At 41.4% G+C, this 20,244-nt stretch overlaps 1 protein-coding gene across 1 annotated transcript in view; it reads right to left on the bottom strand.

Moving 5' to 3' along the window:
• AKAP13 (A-kinase anchoring protein 13) overlaps positions 1 to 20,244 on the bottom strand; it is a 158,670-nt gene that overhangs the window by 124,739 nt on the left and 13,687 nt on the right. Inside the window, exon 3 of the mRNA XM_088538629.1 lies at positions 3,269 to 3,416. Within this exon, the coding sequence (XP_088394755.1) occupies positions 3,269 to 3,416 (148 nt within the window). The remainder of the gene's footprint in view (positions 1 to 3,268; positions 3,417 to 20,244) is intronic.

Here is a 20,244-nt window from a genome sequence, read left to right as displayed (position 1 = left end):
CATGGTCTTCCAGCCTCAACCATCACAGTGCTCTGCTCCTGAACCCACTCCGGTTACCAGCATCTCTCCTGCTTGAGGAATGATGCCCCAAAATGGATGCAACGTTCTAGCTGCACTCTAGTGAGCATGGCATTGAGGGGGACTGTTGCCCACCTTGATCCTGCCCATGCTCCTGCCCATCCGGCCCAGGATGTTGGTCATCCTTGGTGCCAGGGCGTAACACTGGCTCAGGTTCAGCTTGCTCCCTACCAAGCCACCTGCACACTTTTAAAGCTATCCCTTTTATAAAAGCACAACATAACTGTTTTTTTTTTCTTCCTTACAGCTTTGTATAATTACCTATTAGTATATTAACTGTGAGAGGCTTCACCACATCATTCCACAGGTAGCAATGCCAGGGTAAATCATGAGCCGGGGAGTTACAGCCTTATAGAGAAAAGCCAATTACACAGCAGAGTTCAAAATCTAATATTTGAATCTAATATTTTAATTTAAAATTTCTCTAAGGAAAAGCTATTCCCATAAATTTACAGTCAGACGTCCTTTTACTTTATTACGTACAGAAATAAAAGCTTCCTTTTGAACAGGAACCTTTCTTCTTTAGAGAAAAACTTTCAGAATATAGAGAATTTTTATATACTGAGAAAATTTAGGAGGCACTCTGACAGTTCATATTTCCATTTCATTTGCTTTAATTTCTTGCCTAAAACCACATTATGCTGTTATGATTTAAAAATAAAAGTGATCTCCTTTGAAAGCTTTGCTACAACTTTCTATTTAATTTTGGCAGCAAACATAATCAATTCATTTCCCTTTCTGCTTCTTACACCTCCACACATCACCAATACATTTGGACTTCTACTGACAGAGGCAAGAAAAAAAAAAAAAAAAAAAGCAGTTTCTGTTTTTACACTAGTTTTAACAGAATTAACGTTCCCCTTTTAACCCCAGCACTTCAGTTGAAGTCTGCTGAGGATCATATGAAACTTTGAAGACTTGGGTTAAGGCCGTTCCTTCATCTATCAGTGGCCACCCTTTGGGAAGCTCGTGTGCTCCACGGGCCACGCACCATATCTCGCCTTGCAGAGCTAAAAGAAAGCAGCTCCAAGCTGTAAAGGAAGGACCAGCTTTTGGCTAAAAGCTGTTTGCACAGTTTAATTCACTTCTGTAACTACACAGTACTTGCTAATTGCCCAGGCTAGGATGTTTAAACACGGGCTGGTCTCCCACACACTGTCTCTTGTTCATGGCTAATCCTGCAGTGAGGTCAAATAACACTAGCTCTGAGTCACCACAAACATTTCCAAGGCAACTGCCTGAATATACAATGTAAACACATGATTACAGATGCACAGTTCAGGAAGGAGGAGGAGGAGGAGGAAGAGTTGGGCTGAAAGAAGTCATGCTCTTATTAAAAGGAGAATAGTTAGTGCTGAAATAACACCAGACAAACATGTGTCTCATCAAATAGCAGGATAAAATCATTGTTTTCTTCCACTTGCTTCACCCCACAGCCCCCTTGACCATCAAATCCTTTTTTTTTTTTCCCTCTCAGAGATAGTATCTCTGAGAGATAAAATTAAGCATGAACACAGAAGATGGTGTGACGCAAACAGTTGTTTTAAAATATATATAAGGTAGGTGTTGCCTCTGCCCTCATATAGCAGTTCTGAACAGTGTCTGCTGACAGTCAGGAACAGGACACTTGCGTGAGGCCCGGTTAAATTTGTCCCTGATATAAGCTGCATTTTGGGATGGGAATTATCTCTCTGTAGCATCTCACTCCACCCAGCCATGGATCAAAACAAAACACCCATTAAAAAACAAAAGAAAAATAGAGAGTAATTATCTACCTTCCCTTTGAATGGGAAGTGAAGTCAGACTCAGTTATTGCTACCAATATTGGCAAGAGGAGACAGAGGGAACCCTCCCTGTGACTCAGCTCTGCTTGGGACCAGCGAGACAGCTCGAGCCAGGCTCTGTGCCCACCGCTGTGGGTCCAGGTTTTGCAGCTCATGTCCTACCCGAGCAGCGCCCGGCTGCGAGGAGGATGCTAGGCTAAGTCATGGTTGGAAGGTGTTACTTGCACGGAAATCCCATGAAGGATGCCGGTTCCTTTGCAGACTGAGAGGGAACACAGAAGCTTTTCAGTTCTTTTCTTGGCAATTCAGTCATTCCTGTCCCACGGGGGAGGTGAGGTCATGGCAACTGATGCTGTCAGAGCTGCCGCGTGTCCCGTGCACATGACACAAAAGCAAGCTAAGAGCTCCCAGCTCGCCCTCTCTTCTGGGAGAGGGTAATCACTAACCACATTGATTGCGCTGGGTTCCAGTAATCAGAAGCTGTGAAAAGACTTCTCTTCCCAAGCAATTTCAACACCCCATCAGCATAAAGAGAGATGGAAGCAAGCAAATAAGATGGCCAATTTCTAGGCACTAATCACTGGGAGGAAGCATCATATTTCAATTGCAAGTTCTTCACACCAAACTGTATTTAACATAGATCTCGCATAAAACAATAGCTACTAGAGATAGATTTTAAAAAAGCAGACTTAATTGCATAAGCTATACTGTATATAGTGAAAACATCGCACATTTTTCTCACACTAGTATCATCTCCAAATGAAAGGTTAATGGTGAGGAACGCAGCCTGGAACACGCTCATTCCCACGGTCCTGAAGTCACCAAAGGAAAATGCTGGGCAGATTTTTCTTCTGTTTTGTTAACTGCACAAAGCCATAAAGAGAGAGGTGGGCTTCAATGTGAAAACCCGCCCCGTCTGAACGCTCTGTGCTGGGTGCAGGGCACCAAGCACCGCACGTCATTTCTCCTGCCTCCTTCAGAGGTGCTGTCACCGCTCTGAGCTGCACGGCAGGGCAAAGGCGCAAAAGGGCTGTATTTCAACAGCAACAGGAACAAACCTCTGCAGGTTAAACAGTTCCCAGGTGCAGCTAGAACCTCCAGGTTGCAGATGACTTGAGCAGCAGCATCGTGAACCTTGCAAACATGGCTGCTGCTATCTAGCTTGTATTTAGAAGTTGTTTTACTATGTTTAAACATAATTTCACATTTTCTGCCATAAAATTCTCTATATATCCAATATTTGTTATTTCACAGTCACGTAAAGCCAGTAGCAGTCATCCAAACCACACATGATGTTTTCAGTGGATGTGTAAATGAGGAAAAAATGGCACTACATTTAAGTTTACTTGAAATAACCAAACGTCATACAGTGGTACATTGTTTTGCAAAGAAAGGCGAGTGCTTACCAGGAGCAATTGTCTCCAAACTCCCCGGATTAATCTTTCTAGTGCTGGTACAGTGTTGGACAGTTGAGCCAGTAAATATCAAATAAAATACTACATCATCCTCGACTTTATCTTCCTCAGTCAGCTGCACTGTAATTACACAGTCACCCTAGGAGAAAGGACAAAAACAAAAAGTCAGGTTACGTTTGCAAGACCCGCATTGTATAAAATAAAGCCTTTCTGACTCCAACGTTCCTGATTCTTGTTCACACGCCCCTTTCACACAGTTTGGGCTCATTCTGATTTTCAGAAGTGCAAATCCTCATCAGCCTTCTCAGGCAGACTGTACGCAGCGTTACAGCCAGCGCTCCATCCAGGGAGTATGGTGAGCACAGCCCTGGAAGGAGATATTCACAGGTCTCGAGGACACCCTCAAAATAACACGAATTCAATGTGGTCAAAGCATATTAGCACCTAGCATTTTCCTAAAAACATGAACATATACCCATACATAATTTTATGTATACACACATCTACCTATCCCCCCACATACATATAGCTTACATAATAAAGCAGGAATAAGCCATCTAAAACTGCTTCTGTCTTCAGACATTTGAATAAGCAAATTCCTTATTTCCTTCTTGTTTGAACACCCACCTTTTCCTCTGCCATGCTAGCCACTAAGCTCACAGTTTCAGTGGACCTAGTATAATTACTGAACACATCTCATCCTCAATCTACAAATCCACTAAGCTAAAAAAAGGTTCATTTCTGTTGAGACTTTCTTCAGCTTCCAAGAGAAAAGAAGATGGACAACTAGGATGTAGCAGGCTGTGACATGCAGGCTATGTGCAGTAGTGACTCCAAAAATCATGCAGGGCAGCACTACTATAAGCACACACTGCTTAGACCTGCATATGAGAAATAGGCTACCTGCTGTTAGAATCGAAAATTGAGTTTGCTTTCAGCGAGCTGTGTGCTCGCATGCACATGTAGAAAGCACATTCCGTGTTATCCCCACGCAGTGCAACGCCGTTTCCCAAACCATCATGGCACAGACACGTTCACATCCGCACTGCATGGAGTACACGCAGTACTAAGTAGGAATGTTCAGCCAAAATGAGATAAATGGTAGATTTTTCTTCTTACAGATCATAACCAATAGCTTTTAAAACGCTGCCTGTGTAAGAAGAAAAATCTGATGCTGACATGATATAGTAAATACAAGGGCAATCCGTAAACCTGCACGTACAGCAGCAGCATCCCCCAACTTAGACCTGCCATGCGGAAGGGAAAACGAGGCAGATGTTTTGCAGTAACAGCTGCACTAAGACAAGGATGTTCATTTGCTCTCCCTACCCACCAGCTATGTGCCTGAAGAAGAATTATATAAACCACAAGACACTGAGAACAACAGACTATGTTGTGACCTTCTGCTCCTTTTCTATCAAGATCAAAACCAGTTGGATGTCCCAGTTTTACGCTGCAGCTGTGTTAGTCAACCCCCTGCCACCACTGAGCATATGGTTAATGCTGAAAATCTGGAAAACATTTTTTTTTTTTAGTGAATTATGTAATTCTAATTTGCAAATCCAATAAAATAAGCATGTCATTTCATTTAAAACCTGTTCCTTAAGATCATTCAGCTTATTCCCGTTGTCAAATGTAATTATTGAAGAAGAAGAATCTTGAGACTTCCAGGCCCTGCAGTACAGCGCTGCCACCCATGCCAGCATCACTGGCCATGCTCCTTGTCAGGGCTCCTCCTGTTCTCTGACGACTCCTTCGTTTCAGCACAGCTGCTTTCTCCGAGTTCTTGCCTTGGTCTCCCGCTCCTTGATTTCCCCCATCCACGCACTCCCAATCCTGGCACATCCCAGGAGACAAGGGGAGACCTCCTACCAGACCTGGGGAAGCTGGAGCTCAGCTGTTCCACGTACCTCCCACCCACCACTTTTTGGAGACCCCTTTCTGGTGCCCTTGGCTTTAGGGAAGCCCTCCAGTGCTCCAGGACCTCAATTCATCCCCACACAGGAAACAAATGCTCCTTTAGCATGTGCAATTCTGTCCAAAAATTCAGAAGGGAACAGAGCAGAGAGCGTGCCAGCCACGACTTCAACATGAGAAATGTTATCTGCTCTGTCTGGTACCACTTGCCAAGGACAGAGTCGCACGGAGTATTTTGATAGAAAAAAGGGGTTTTTTTCCAGCATGGTACACATCCAGCCTCCAGCCTTAAAAAAAAAAGAAAAATAATGGATCAATCTCATACCACAAAAAAAGAAAACCATGAATTAAAAAAAGTGGACCAGAGAAGCTATTTTACATTTCCACCAGCTGCAAAGATACAAATATAAATTTAGGAAAGTTATCACATGATAATATTTGACCAGACTTCCAGCTGTGGACAAAAGAGCCATGCAGCAGAAATATATATTGTATATACTCAGTGCTAAAATAAAAACAGGTGCAAAAAGGTTAAGATTTAAATTCAAGCATGACCCGTTCACATGCTGAGCTGAAAGCTAAATATTAAATTCCAAGCAAATGGATCCAGTTTTGAGCGGATGTTCAAAACACAAAGCTCAATTTTAACATTCAAAAAAAAAAATCAAAGCACAAAGGTTTGTATTTTTTTTGTTCAAACTGTTCCTCCCTTAAGGCATCAACACACAAAATACTTAAATCAGCTTAAAATGTGGACGACATCTAGGGCCGCTCCTCAATAGTGCTGACTGCTTAAAGCAGTATTTGTTAAATGATTTTTTTTTCCAATTCAGAATTTAAGCACAGCTAGCCCAATTCCCATGACAGTAAATCTGCCACATACATTTGAAAAGACACTTGCCTATACATGTGGTAAATCCTTTGCCAATGTAACATTTGATTTCACGGAAAACCAATTTATTTTTCAGCACTGTTGCAAAAGATTAACGTCAGTAATAGTACACAAAAAAAAGAATAAAAATGCAGTGCACTGCCTGTATAAACACAGGCCAGCACCCTCTACACAGAGGTTCCACATAACTCAGGGTTTGTCTAAACCAGGACTTAAAAGAGGTGGTTGAACTTCCCCCACAGGTAACACGACCATAGGACAGAGACCAATTTTGTGCCTCATTTTGGGGGCTTGGTTGGTCTTGGTGGCTTCTAGCAGTTACTAACCAAAATTATTCTGTTTCACTATTCTATTTAGTTTAGCTCTATTTAGTCAACTGTGTGCTTAAGTCTAGCAGAAACACAAATTATCACCAACTCTATCCAAAGGACCCCTCAACTTTATCTCCACAGCTCTTCATGGAGACACATTTCACCACCACCCAGGGGAACGAAGACTATGATAGTTGAGCACATTTTTTTTTAAACTTAAAATTTGAAGCTGTCTTCATACATCATTAGCAAGATAGATGAGGTACTGTTACTAGGCTGTAGTAAGTACGATTACTTGCAGGTATCTTCTGAGCTAGCTCTTATCTCTACCACACACGACATAACTCATTGTATAAAGTGATCTGAGATGTCAGAATAAGAGGAAAACCTACAAAGCACCAAAGAAAAGTCCTTCAGTGCACGGTTTTACTCCCCAGCCATTAACAATTCTGCTGTTCACTGCCAACTTTAAAAGTAAAGAAAGTTGTATTGAAACTGTGCATCTATTTCAAAAGGAAATAACGTACAGAAGAAACTTCTTTCAAACATGTCTGGAGTTAAAGAAAATCAGTTACAAACACAGCCAAATTCCTTCAACCCACATAGAAGAGCTTCCAACAGCACTATTGCAACTCAGCCTCTAAAAACATTTTAATTGAAGTATGTTTACCTTTATTCCCTTAATATTACCCAAATATGTCATCTGTTCAGTATCACTGCCACACAAGGTGGTTATTATAACCCCTCTTTCATCCTGATGGTTAGAAATGGAAGGCTAGTCTGCCAATATCCCCTTGGTGAAAGTACAGATAGATCAAAGCAATTCTCTGGAATGCTCCAACAAATACGAATAATTTAATTTCAAAACTAGTTTGGATTGACTAATATTTACTTGGCTTGGAGCCCATTGGAAATGAAAACATTCCATTTTTGTCCATTCATGAAAAAGGTCATCTTCATTTTGTTCTAAAATTCCATGAAAAGGCATTTCGGATAGCTGTAAAATGATGTAAAGAATGTGGATGCTGCTCCTGACTGTAAATCCCTTCACTTTCTCAAAACGGATGGAGAAAACGTAAGACCTGCCTCATTAAGCGACTAATGCACTGGAAAAGGCAGCCCTCATTTGGGGCTTTAAACTGAACTGCTACCTCAGTCGAAGCAGCCTAAACGCAGTTATTGCTTCTAAGAAAAGTTTTTAGGGAGAAAATAAGAACCCACCAACCATCAGTTTGCTTTGGCAGAACTGGGATATTGCCGCAGCTGAAGTAGCTGCTTTTCAGCTGCTTTGCTTACAAAGATACAGAAACTGCATGTACACAAAGCATGAACAGCTTTGAGTAAGGTATCTGTGTCTGAAAAGGTGGAAGATTTGCCTTCAAAGGATGTTTATAGCTGACTTCACCAGTATTTCCAAATGACAGTGAAGCTAACAGAACCCTTAAACGCAAAAGGATCAAGATCGCCTTTATAATTTTTTAGTTCAAAACAGTATTCACCTTCTAAAAAGTAGTAATTGTTTTAAGCATGTAAAGACATCTTTCCTCCTCCTGTCAGGCTCTGGAAATCTGCTTTATGAGAAATCAGTCATGCTGGATCCTGTGTAATGGGATCACAAGGATGGCCCTTGCAAATCCACACATTCAAGACCTCAGCTGAGAAATGTTTCTCTGGCAAGGTTTAGGTTTCCCTGGGGAACAGCAGTTCTACAAGCTACTGGCATGTTTACCTAAGATAGACTAGGCAGGGAACATACCCTTAACCTGCCCATAATGAATTTTCAAGTTTCTACAAAAAGACAAGCTGTATTTTTATACATGAAGCATGTGATTTCTAAAATGTTTTTTCTCATGCCTCCTATTGGGAGTTTACAAGCACGTTACCTGACCCACTAACCACCCACTCTGACCTCCCCACACACACACAAAGGCTAAAAATACATATGGAAATGAAGCATGTGTTGCAAAGCCATACTGAAGTACCCCAGCACCAGTTTCACATTCTGCTTTGAATAAGCAAATACTAACAATGAATAATCTTGAATTTGTTCTACATGAAAAAGCAAAACTACTGACGGGAACCATTGCCACCTCAGCTTGAATCTTCATCCAGGTAACACCAGCCAGCTGACCAGAAAGTCAACTCTATGATGATTTAGAGATTCACTCGGCAAGCAAAGAAACCTTCCTTGCAGTGTGTTTCCTTTACAAGAGCTATGGCAGAAATCTGTATTTTGGTGCTTTACTAACAAGGTTGGATTAGCCTGTGGATTAGATGAGTAACTGCAACCTGCCAGCGTAACAAGTTTTGTTTTGTTTCCACCGTTCATAACATGAATCAGATTCCTGTTGGGACATTGCTTATTACATTATGCTAGGACACAAAAGAAGTATGTTTTTGAAACAGATTTTTCAACACCTCACTGCAGAAAGCACCAATGCTTCCCCAGGACAGAAAGGCAGAAATCACTGTTGTGGTTTCTTTTTATTCCATCAAGAAATTCAGGCTCATTTCTTAATTTTCAGATGGAGATGGACTTGCTGTTTCGCCATCTACAGAAGCAGACACAGAATCACGCAGCAGGCAAGTCTTTTCACATCCCGGTGCTTCAAACTTCCTCATCAATGAGATGGGAATAATGGCTAGAATTCACTCAGTATTTTCCAGACAGACAGCTTTTAGTGGAAAAGCTGGCTTTTCAATTATATTACACTTTGGTTGGAAAGCACTCAGGACCGAGAATAAAAAAGTTGCACAAAATCAAAGGGCAAGTCAAGAGGACTCCAGCTCAGTTGAGATCTACAGAATGCTCTGAAATCAGCTGGTCAGAAAACGACCTTAAAGCAGCTTTTGAAAGTGCAGCAGAAGCTATCCCACAAGATAAACACCAAAACAGAAGTGTTTAGATGCTGTATGGGCCATTAACAGCTACCTCTGCCAGTAAAATAGGCCAACTACAACACAGGTGAGCAGGCCCTGTGCTGTGCAGAGCCTGGGCCCACAGCCTGTCCCCACCTGGGGCTGGCACGAAGCTCGTGCGTAACCCCACCAAGACCCACGTCTGCAGAGGACACTTGCAGGACAGCAGTAGCATCATGCAGAGCACAGAAACGGTGCCAGCCGCACTCGGACAGCTCTTTTTAGAGTAACTACTGGAGTGCTTTCATTTCCTGAACGAACTCTTCAGAACGAGAAAGGCCTAAAACCCAGTTTTTCCCAGGTCTAAGCAGGGTAACGGGACTGCTGCAGCACAGGCATGGAGCTTGACCATCACCATCTCTTAAAGCAGAAGCAATGCTCTGTTCTTCTGTAGATACCTGCTACAGTGAGACAAGAGCACTCCTTATAGACAGCCGCAATTCTGCCAATGTAGACTGACTCACAGGGCGCTTGAGAGAAAAAGACATGTCAAATTCTGCTCATTTTGCAGAGCCCTGAGCCCCAGAAACAGAGGTAGTGCTGTGAAATATATCCAAACACGAGCAGCTCTAGAAATCCCTACTCATGTGGAGATATCCCCCTTGATAAAGGCAATGACCTGGGTCAGGAGCGCAAGGGAAGATGGATGTCACTCTGCCACGGTGTTGCAATCTCGTGCAGATAAGACCTCCAGGGAAAGACTCCAGAAATAAAAGGGAAGGGCAAACTGCCAAGTTGGGGATAGGGTTGGGTCCTTTTTCATCCTGAATGACTTCAAACTTCTAGTTCTTAAAGGAGCATGAGGCAGAGATGTTTTATGTTTTTTTGTTTGTTCACACAAACAAATCACACAGGAAGACAACCAGGATGACTCCAACATTTTGTTTTGTTTTTAAGTCCCCAGGCCTATCTTTATTTTCCCTTTAAATTAAAGACAGTGCTTTTTCCACCAGCAAAAGGCTTCAGGTTAGGTTCATGGTGACTGAGCCCCTCTTGGATGAAAAAGGCAGATTTTGCAATACGGTCTCTTGCCTTTAGGAGAAGGCAAACAAAGACCATCACTTCTTGCCCTTAGGCCACAAAAAAAGGGCAGGACTATGGCAAATATTTTGGTATCAGCCCACACAGCAAACAGCGGTGATACAGTCCATACTTCCTTAGCACTGCACTGAACCAGCAAATCTCCTGTTTCAATGATAACTACACGGTCACCTTACCAATGCACAGATTTATATATGCTATATAACTGCTACATAACTCCGTCGTCCTCTTCCCACCACTTTCTCTCCCCAAAGGTGAAAAAGCATTTGGTCCAAAAATAAATTTAGCTTAGCACTCGGAGGGATAAAAGATTGACACATGGGCAAAATATGCACACAAAGTCAAAAGACCACATAGCTAGGAGTCTTTGGGTGAAAGGAGTATGTGGGAAACCATTCAGACCTATGATAAATATAGCACTGATACATGTTCAGCTCTTCATTATCAGTGCCAAGGGAATAGAGGCAGCTAGATATCAGATACAGAATGCATGGACATTATGGGCGCTGTTGCTTCAACTCAAGCTGCCTCCCACAGACCCACCCTGAGCGCTTCCCAGGCTGAAAATGCAGCTGCAGATACATTTGATTTGACTGCAGAATGGGCTTAGTCATCTGTCACTTTTTAGGGCACTTATTACTCTTAATTTCACAGATATACTCCAGTTCAGGTATCTATTCAGGCAGTAGGGCTTACTTGCAATAGCAGAAATGGTTTAAGGAGATCAACGAGTGGATTGCTCGCTCTGAACCAGCACGAGCATCACGAACACCACGAGAAAAGGATCCAGTTTAAGAAAAGCCTGTATTAGTAGTGCACATCCTTTGACAGTGCACGTCTCAGTCTCCAAATCAATCAGCCCAGAGATGACTCTCTATTGCATATCAAGAGACTGTTAAATGCATTACATACATATTAATGTATGAAAGAGATCTCTACAGACTGGCAACAGAAAATCCATCAAAGTAACAGGGTCTAGTTAGCGCTGGAAAAGACCATTTATCTTTATGGGTACATCTACATGGCTAATTACAGTGGTAGACAGAGGCAGGGAAGCAACTAGAACGTGCTGTTAATAGTCAATCTAGCTGCATTAAACAGCCAAGGTCACTTCTAATGATGGTTTAGCACACAGAAAGAAATGATAAAATTATCAATAAAATAGAAAAAATGATAATGACATGGAAAACTAGAAAACATGGGAGAAGTATCTTGCAAACATATTTGTGTTATATACAGACAGCTGGGGAAGAACTGTTAGGATAAGAAAAAAAAAAAAACAATTGGCACTGGTTTTGAGGCCTGAACTGTGCAAGTCTCCATGAAATACCCCATATGGACATGAAGAGGAAAGAGAAAATCTCCCTATAGCAGAGTATCCCCTTGGTACCATCCAGGTAGTTTCCAGAATAAGTACCGCTAAGTCATTGTTTATGGTCTTTCCTTTCCAGAAAAGGTGGAAATTGCTACAATCGTATGTTACTGAATACACCTAACCTGGTAGGGGATCCCTTGTCCTGGCCGCTTCCTAAAGATGTTTCTGTTCTTTGCCACATTTCTGAAGAGCTGAACCATACAATTTCATTACTAACTGCTTGAGTGATTGACAGCACTTCCTGCTAATTACTCATGTAGTAACAACAACAAAAACCTTAATGTTTGGGAGAAACAGCAGGCAGACTTAATGTCCTCAGTGACTAAGCAATAGCAATGCAGCCCTTCTCTCAGCATCAGAGTCACAATTCCTGGAAGATAAAGTATTTATGATGACATATTATTTGATGCAATCTCCCGCCACTGTATATTTTTTAAAGAAGTCTTGATGGCTTAAAAAAAAAAAAAAAAAGATTGGATCTGAACACTAACTTTGGAAGGTGTAAGACAGCAGAGGAGCATTTTCCCCATACTTCGGCCTTGTCTACAGTACAGCAAAACCCTAGAGGAGACCCAGCTCAAGCAGCTGTGTGCTGCACAGTGCTGATTTCCCTTCCAGCTGCAAAATATCCTCCCTTACTCTTTAAATATTTCACAGCTCTGGTACTCGGAGCTACTGTAATAATTGGGACAATTTTTAAAGCAGCATTCTTTCTTTGTCATTGGAAAATGCAAACAGTTATCACGATATCTTCCTGGAAGTCCTCCCTTGGCCCCAACCACAACTACTGTGTAGATAAAACTCCTGCAATACTTGGAAGAAACACTCTGAACCACAGACATAAATGCAGGCAGATCTGCAGAAAGTGTGGAAAAATCTGTCCTGTAACAAAACTGCCACTTGATGGCAGTGCATAGCATTGATCTGAGCCCAGAACAATTAATAACACTTTATTTTCCACTTGTGCACAATGTGGGATCGCTTTACTGAGCAAGGCATTGAAAGAGAATTTTCAAATAAATTACTTGCAGCATAATCTTCAGAATTAAACATGCAGCACTAGAGGCAGGCTGAATGAGACCACGAGCTGCAGATAGGCTTTTCAGAGATTGGAGAGCAGACTTGAAAACACCATGCCACCAACAAATCAACCTCTTTGATAACACTAATCAGCCATTAGCTTTGCTGTCAAAATTGGGTTAACACTTCCCAAAGTGAGAATCAGCATTTTGGAAGAATGGGAAATGTATTTTATCATTTTGAAGCTAACGAAGAATACTACTAAAAAAAGGAAAAGAAAAAAAAACTATATAAATACATTCCACAAAGTAGTTGAAGAGGATTTTCATCCTTTTATACACCAAATCCTGGTTTCTGCAGATCATTCCTTCTGTGAGAAGGGGCCACAGCTGTATCAGCCAATACAAGGAATGAAATGCAATCTCCTACAGCCTTTCCAGTTGCTAATCAGCTCATCAGCTAATGCAAGAAATAAAAAAAAAAATCCTAAATTCATGATCTTAAAAGTATATATCATTTTGTTCCATTTCAATAAAGCACATCTTGGGGCAATGTTTGGATCTCTTTGGCATGCTTGCAGCAAGGCGAAGTTTCAGAAAAGAGGCTGAACTAACCTAATCGCTTGGCCAAAGGAGGTGGGTCAGCCTTGCCTCTGTTTCTCCCACCCATCCCCTGGACTAGCTCTGGTATTTTTCTTCAGGAAGGCATTTTATTTAAAGATCACACGTACACGCCAAAGCAATGGTAACGGAAGAGCAGAACTTAAGATAGTAAGTATTCCGGATTTTGTCGAACTAGTCTATGTTCACTGTCCTATTCACACATGCAAAATGTGCCCAATTAACACTACTCATAGAAGAAAAGAATGGAGGATTATGGAGCTTGGGACCCAAATAAACCATCATTTTCACTCTAAGACAATAGAGAAGAAGAGTTAAGAAGCTGCAATATAATCCACAGCTGATCTTGAAGGCACATGGTGTTGATGGTCAGGCAGCTTCTCCAGTCAAAGCTGCCTGTGCTAAGTGAACTACAGCCACAATATATAAGTGACTGTTTATAAAAAGTTCTAACATTGTTCAGGTTTCATGAGCTAGAGAGGTCCCCGTTTAAACACAGTGAGCCAACTGAACTGACTTATGGTAACTAATCTGGGCAACAAAAAGTCTTTGGTGAGGTAGGAAACTGAGAAGGGAACGTGCACAGAGCCTGGCAGCAGCTGCCAGATGCCTGTGACAGCAGAAGGGGTGACTTTTGGTATGATGTAGACTAGAATTTGGGAAGTGGTGAATGAAAAGACTCTGCACCAGATGAGGCTGAGCACCATTTAGTGAGGGCAATATTTCTCCTGTGCAACAGAAGCAAAACTAGAAAAGTTGCAATGCATTTCTCTGAAATATCAGGGTCTACCCAGGCGCTCCACCCGGCTTTCTTTCAACCAACTTAGAATCAGGTTCTTCCACAAGTAACACAAGCAAATATTTTATTTGTAAAATGTGCTTAGAGGCCTTCTGTTCATTTAGAAATCAAAGACTTTGAAGGTGGGGCAGAAAACTACTTTGTCATTAAGCAGAAATCAAGTATCCAACAAATAAAAGACAAGAGACTTATCAGATCCTGTTACCACAGAACTGAACCAAACATCAAGGCATATATTCCTCTTGCCTAAGGATCTCAAGAGAAAGACAGACAGGACTACTGCAGAGTGATTTTTGTGAGAAATTCCCACATCAAAAGAGTGTTAGGTATATTCTGCTTTTTCTGCTGGACTGATTTCAGATATTCAGAATTCCCAGTGGCTTTTGTCACCTGGATACCACTAAGAAAACAAATTCAGTACTGGTAGAAAAGTAATTAAACCATAGATACCAATCTTATGAGAACATTTAGTGTCACGTATTAGGATTTTAAAGGTAATTAATTTTGGTCTTTTGTCCCTTTGGTAGAGATTTTTGGAATACTGTTGATTACGTAGCCCATAATGCTGCACAAGTCCAAGTACTTGCTATGCCCTAAGCCCAGGCTTGCACATGGATGCTTAGACCCTTTGCATTCAAGACAGACACTACTGCCACAAGCTTCAGGTTCTCTGTATTGAGACTTTTAAAATACTTTAATATTTTATATAAAAGAGGGCTTTTCTAAAAATACTAGCATTAGGAGTTATCAGAACAGTTGTTCTCTGGAATACGTATACACAGTGCACTTGAACTGTATGGCATTCTGTATGAGTTACAGAAGCAGAAGAAAAATACTCCTATCATGAGCACTTTCTTCTTCATTTTTGATTATAGCAGGGCACACAGGAAAATCTAGAGGAGTAGTTTATTAACGGAAGAGAAGACCTATTGTACCCAAAACCTAGTTTATATTAAGAGAGGGTCAATGCATTCCTTCTGAAGCTTTTGAAGTTTATACTTCATTAAGGTGCATGGCATTTTGGCACAGAAATACGAGCTCTCATCTCTATCAAAACTCTCCCTGAGCAATTTTGCAGCTTACACAGCTCTTAAGTGGTAACTTATACAGGAGACTCAATCCACAATCCTGATTAAAGACCAAAATCAATAGGAGTATTTGTATCAATTAAATGTTCACTCTGTAATGCAATCACTAGCTATGACACATTTGGTTTAATCACTCCAAACAAGCCAGGCACACCTTAGACAAACCATGTCAAGGAGGAGTACTGTGACTTAGAAACAAGTTTGTTCCTTTTAATCAAAAAGGAAAAAGAGAAAATTTGCAGTCATGCATCATCCTTCTCCAGCTGCTAATCTTTTCCATTTCACATCTACTGATCATAATCATGATGAAAAAATACTGTCATCTAACAGCCAAACAACCTAAGGTTTTTCTACTGTAGTCTTGGTGGCAATCAGGAAAAGATGACACTTAATTTGTCACAACTCATCCGTCGAGTTTCACCTCAGTTCTGGTCCAACACATTTAGAGAAGCTGCTGCTCTTGAGTTTTTCTTTTAAAAAACAAAACGAAATGCACCATTCACTTCAGACTGGCCAAAGACGCAAGTGGGTAGAAGCATGATCAATAACGTTGCAAAAATCTTGTAGACAGCAACTAGCCAGGTTGAAATTAGAAACCACACAGGTTACTTTTGAAGATCATGATGTTCTAGGTAACTGCAGACGTGACCCTGATCATTTACTCATGTGCACTTTATGTTTATTAAAGTTTGGTTAGAAATAAGGACACAGCTTGTGGTCCTCGATCCCTTTGTAATTAAATCTCCTGCTGGATTCTCAATTAATGGTAACATCTATAAAAAGATCAAAACTTTCCCTTTACAAAACTCTTTTCCACTTTCTTCTTCTTGTCTGGATACTAGCAACAGTTGCGCTTAAGCTAAATGGTCGATTTAGACTATTTGATTAATAAACAGAGAAGTTAAAAAAAAATCACACACATCAACAAGAGCGATAAAAATTACTTAAAAATAAACCTCAGTATTTATAGTAATCTTAATGTCTGTTTTCTACCAGCATGACCATCAATGGTCTCGGTATTTTCTATATAACACTGGCAACAACTAGAAAGTACTTGATAATGCAGTGGAAATTTTGACTTTTGTTACTTCAAAATCTTTAAAAAGGGTGAAGACCAGAGAGCTCATTACAAGCATTTAACAAAAACAAACAAAACCTAAGCCCCTTACTTCCTGCTTCCCATTAACAAAATACTTCTGCAACTTTCCAGTTCCATTCTGAACGCTGACAGCAAACGGAGCAATTTAGTTTTGATTCTCTGGGATTCCTGAATGCACAAAACCCCAGATAGATCAAGGATCACTTGAACCACTGTCCTTAAACCTGTGTCCGTGGGAGATGCCAAATCAATGGGACAGCATCAAAATACAAGAAGGAGATGTAGGAAAGTTTCAGATTTTATCTAGTACATGTGCATCGGTGCAGATGCTCCTGACTGTTGTCTGTGGCAGGCAACCCAACAACTGTCCAGCCACATAGACTTCCTTCTCACAGCTCCTGCAGCAAAGGGCACCTGGGGTAATTAATGCAAGCAGCGGACTTTTACAGACCCTTTTCCACAGAAACAACATCTACAGATGTGCTGGAGACACAATGTAAAATATGATCACACACCAGAATGAAAGTAACCTATGAGAGGAACAGCCACAAGAAATCAGAGATACTGATGCCAGACAAGTCACTTTTTGTAACCTTGACCCATGACTGTGAACAAGTCAGAAGGAGTTCTCTCTTAAAAAAAAAAAAAAAAACTCCTCTATAAAACTCCTCATGAAAGTTGATTGCAGCTCTCATGACCATCTCTGCATTAAAATCATGTTTGTATCACAAAGTTGAGGACGACTCCATGAGCAGGGGGAAATCCAACCTCCATCCTGCTTATGTGACCGCCAGCAGACCTTGCCAGCAGCTTCCCCATTCCACCACCCCGCTGCTTTTACAGCGGCCATGACTGACGTCTCACCAAGATATCTGCGGAACGAGGAAGTGGGTTCACACATCTACCTCAGACAGGCACCACGGAGCTGGGCCACAGACACTGCAACGTAACACTATGTTTTATAGTGGCAGTCAGGTGCCGACAGTCACGCAAATCCGACAGCTGTTTGACCCTAAACCCTGGCATGAAGGACACGGTGAAGCCTGTGGAGCTACAGGGAGGAGAACTTCATGCCCGACCTCTGCTGGTATCAGCTGTGAGGCCTCAAGACCGCCCTGCGGCACACATAGAAACAGGGCCATTTAGCCGCAAGAAACACAGGAAACATGAAGATGTGGGGAGGAGATAGCAGTTCTCGAGGGGACACTCGACAAAGGAGACAGGGGCCAGCTGCTTGCAGAGCTTGCACTCGGGCCCAAACCTGCTGCTTGCCATGCTTAGCTCCAGTTCCTGACAGCCTCTCTGACGAAGGAAGGAGCAGAGATCGCTTAAATGGACACACTAATGACAAAAACACAACTGTTATTATTACTACAAGAAGTGTTTTCCAGCTTCTCCCCTTTGATCTTTACGTTGACTCCTGCAAGAGGACGCTGTCTCCTCATTACAGGTGGTGACCTCTGACTGCCTGCAAGCTCAGCAGAGCAGAACTGCCAGATTTTATACAGAAAAGGCAAATAACCTAAGGAAGCAGACAGGGAGACTCTGGAGGTGGTCATCCCTCTAGTTAGGTACACAGAATTGAAGACGACAATTCTGGTACTCGTCATAAGCAGAAGTACCATCTGTACCACTACTCATAAAACTTTGCTCCCAGGCACACTTCCCAGAGCCCTTGCCCAAAATGCAAGGTTATTCATCCGGGCAGTGTGGTAACCATCAGGTGGGATAAATCACACTTGGGCCCTGTAATTGGCTTCCAGGAGCTGGAATTAGACATGTCATTTTTCTTTTCCTTTTCCCTCCTAAAAGTAGCTTAGCAATGCTACTGATAAAAGCAAATACCAAATGAAGCAACATTTTTGCAGGGCAGATTCTTGCACTATTTTTGCTCATTTGCCAAAGCTTGCTCTCTGCAAAGAGCTTTCAGCATGAAACTCGCACAAGATTTAAAAAAAAAAAAAAAAAAAGCTAAAAAAAGTTCCTGAAAGTAGTCAAATTTAGGGAGATCCTCTAACGTATTTCTATTTCCTGATGATTTTTGCACACAGAGATATGGGGGAAGCACACAAGACACACAGTTTTTTTTGAAAACAAGCTCAAGGAGTCTGCACAAGGAACAGCATGCCAGCACCACTGCAAAAAAGAATCTGGTCAGAGGTGGTATTAAGTTAATTATGGCAATGCCATAAGATTGCTGTGTCTTCCTTCTGAAAAATAAAAGCACCAGGAAGATATATTTTTGTTTATGTTCTACTTGTACCTAACAGCTCTCTCACATGGGCACTGAGCTGTCAATTAACAATACAAGGAAAACGGAAATGGATCTCAAAATGTGCCCAGCATGTAAACTGAAAGCAAAGAGGAAGACCAAATATTTATTTTCCAAGGTTGCTGAGTGCTTCCTCCACCCTGGTTCACTTAATCAACCCATTCTTTGAAAGGGATCCAATCTGCTTATATACCTTCCCCAAAGAAGAGGGGGAAGAGATAAAAAGGAGTATACTGCAGTAGTAACAAGGTGGTCATGAACCGATTTGTATTTCAAAGAAATAATACACCAAGTATTAGTAATACCTAATGGTGACCTTTCAGTGGGCTAAATTTGACCTCAGTTTAGTCCTCACTACCCCATAGGGAAGAGAACCTTTGCATCAAACCTATTACATATTGCACTACAGTGTTATATATTAAATGTAAAAACATAAGGAACGTTAGGAAAACAAACTAAGGTAGAAGACTTTAGTGTAAAAGAAGCCTCCAGATTTGGGATGCCATAAGCTGCTCTAGAGATACCAGAATGATTTTATCCTACTTTGTGCCATCCGTATGTTTCTAATCTGGCATCAACATCATATATTTGTACATAAACTACATTCTCTTTTAATGACTCCTAACTTTAAAACAGAGTTTCTTCAAACTCAATATGCTTTCAATATGCTTGTGATTTAAAATTTCAGGCTAAAATCAGTTCCACAGTAATACAAAGTATGGCAAGGAAAGCTATTTTCCCCAAGTTGGGTTACATACCATAGCATTCATTTTGCTTCAAGAACAATACTTAATACAGTAAGCACAGCCTAAACTGTAACATAACGTAGTACAAACTTCAAGCTGTTTAGAAAAAAAGTAGGTAAAGTTTGAAAATTTCCATGAGTTAAAGATCAAAATATTGCATTAGATACAATATACTTTCCAAGATAGAGCTCTATCACCAGGCCTGCTCATTTCCCTTTTGAGCATTATTTGCATGCAATCTTTTTCTCTCGATTTTCCATCCTTGCACCCAGCTCTATCGCAGTGTTAGCGAGATCTGCGGGTAGGTCCATATGCACAGCATGGTGCCATCAGCTAATTGTGCATTGAGCCTGGCGAGCCAATATGGCAAGCAAATGGTTACAGTCCCGGCTGGCAGCTTTGGCACAAATTTAACACACGTGCACACCCACCCCTACACAAATTCAGGCCTTATTTGACAGTCCCCATATTCTGCAACAAAGCTTCTATTCAAGCACGAGAGGAAGCTTGCTCCTTATTAATTCAGCCATCCAGGTTACGAGCTTCCAGCAGGCTGACGTCAACCATGCCCTGCTGCACAAGTCGCAGCACATTCTAGTTGTTCACTATTTCACTTGCTCCCTGACATGCTTAAAACCTTGAGCAGTAAAACACTATTGCAGTGAACCCAGTCCGGCACACTAGGATGTCCTATTTTCCACACAAGCAAGTTCCTTCTTAAGGCTCTCAACACATCAAGTTGCAAGACGACAGTCATCACACTTAAGCACTCTTTAGGGAGAAAATAAAAAGAGCAACTCCTGCACCAGGACCTTTACATGGTGGCATTGCACCTTGTTACAAAACTTCTTTAAAATCATCTACTTGA

The sequence above is a fragment of the Tinamus guttatus genome, unplaced genomic scaffold (genome assembly GCF_059628265.1).
Source record: "Tinamus guttatus ecotype Peru unplaced genomic scaffold, ASM5962826v1 Tinamus_guttatus_pri_ptg000004l, whole genome shotgun sequence".
NCBI lineage: Eukaryota > Metazoa > Chordata > Aves > Tinamiformes > Tinamidae > Tinamus > Tinamus guttatus.
The sequence above is the reverse complement of the archived record's forward strand: the minus strand, read 5'-3'. Positions and strand labels throughout refer to the sequence as shown.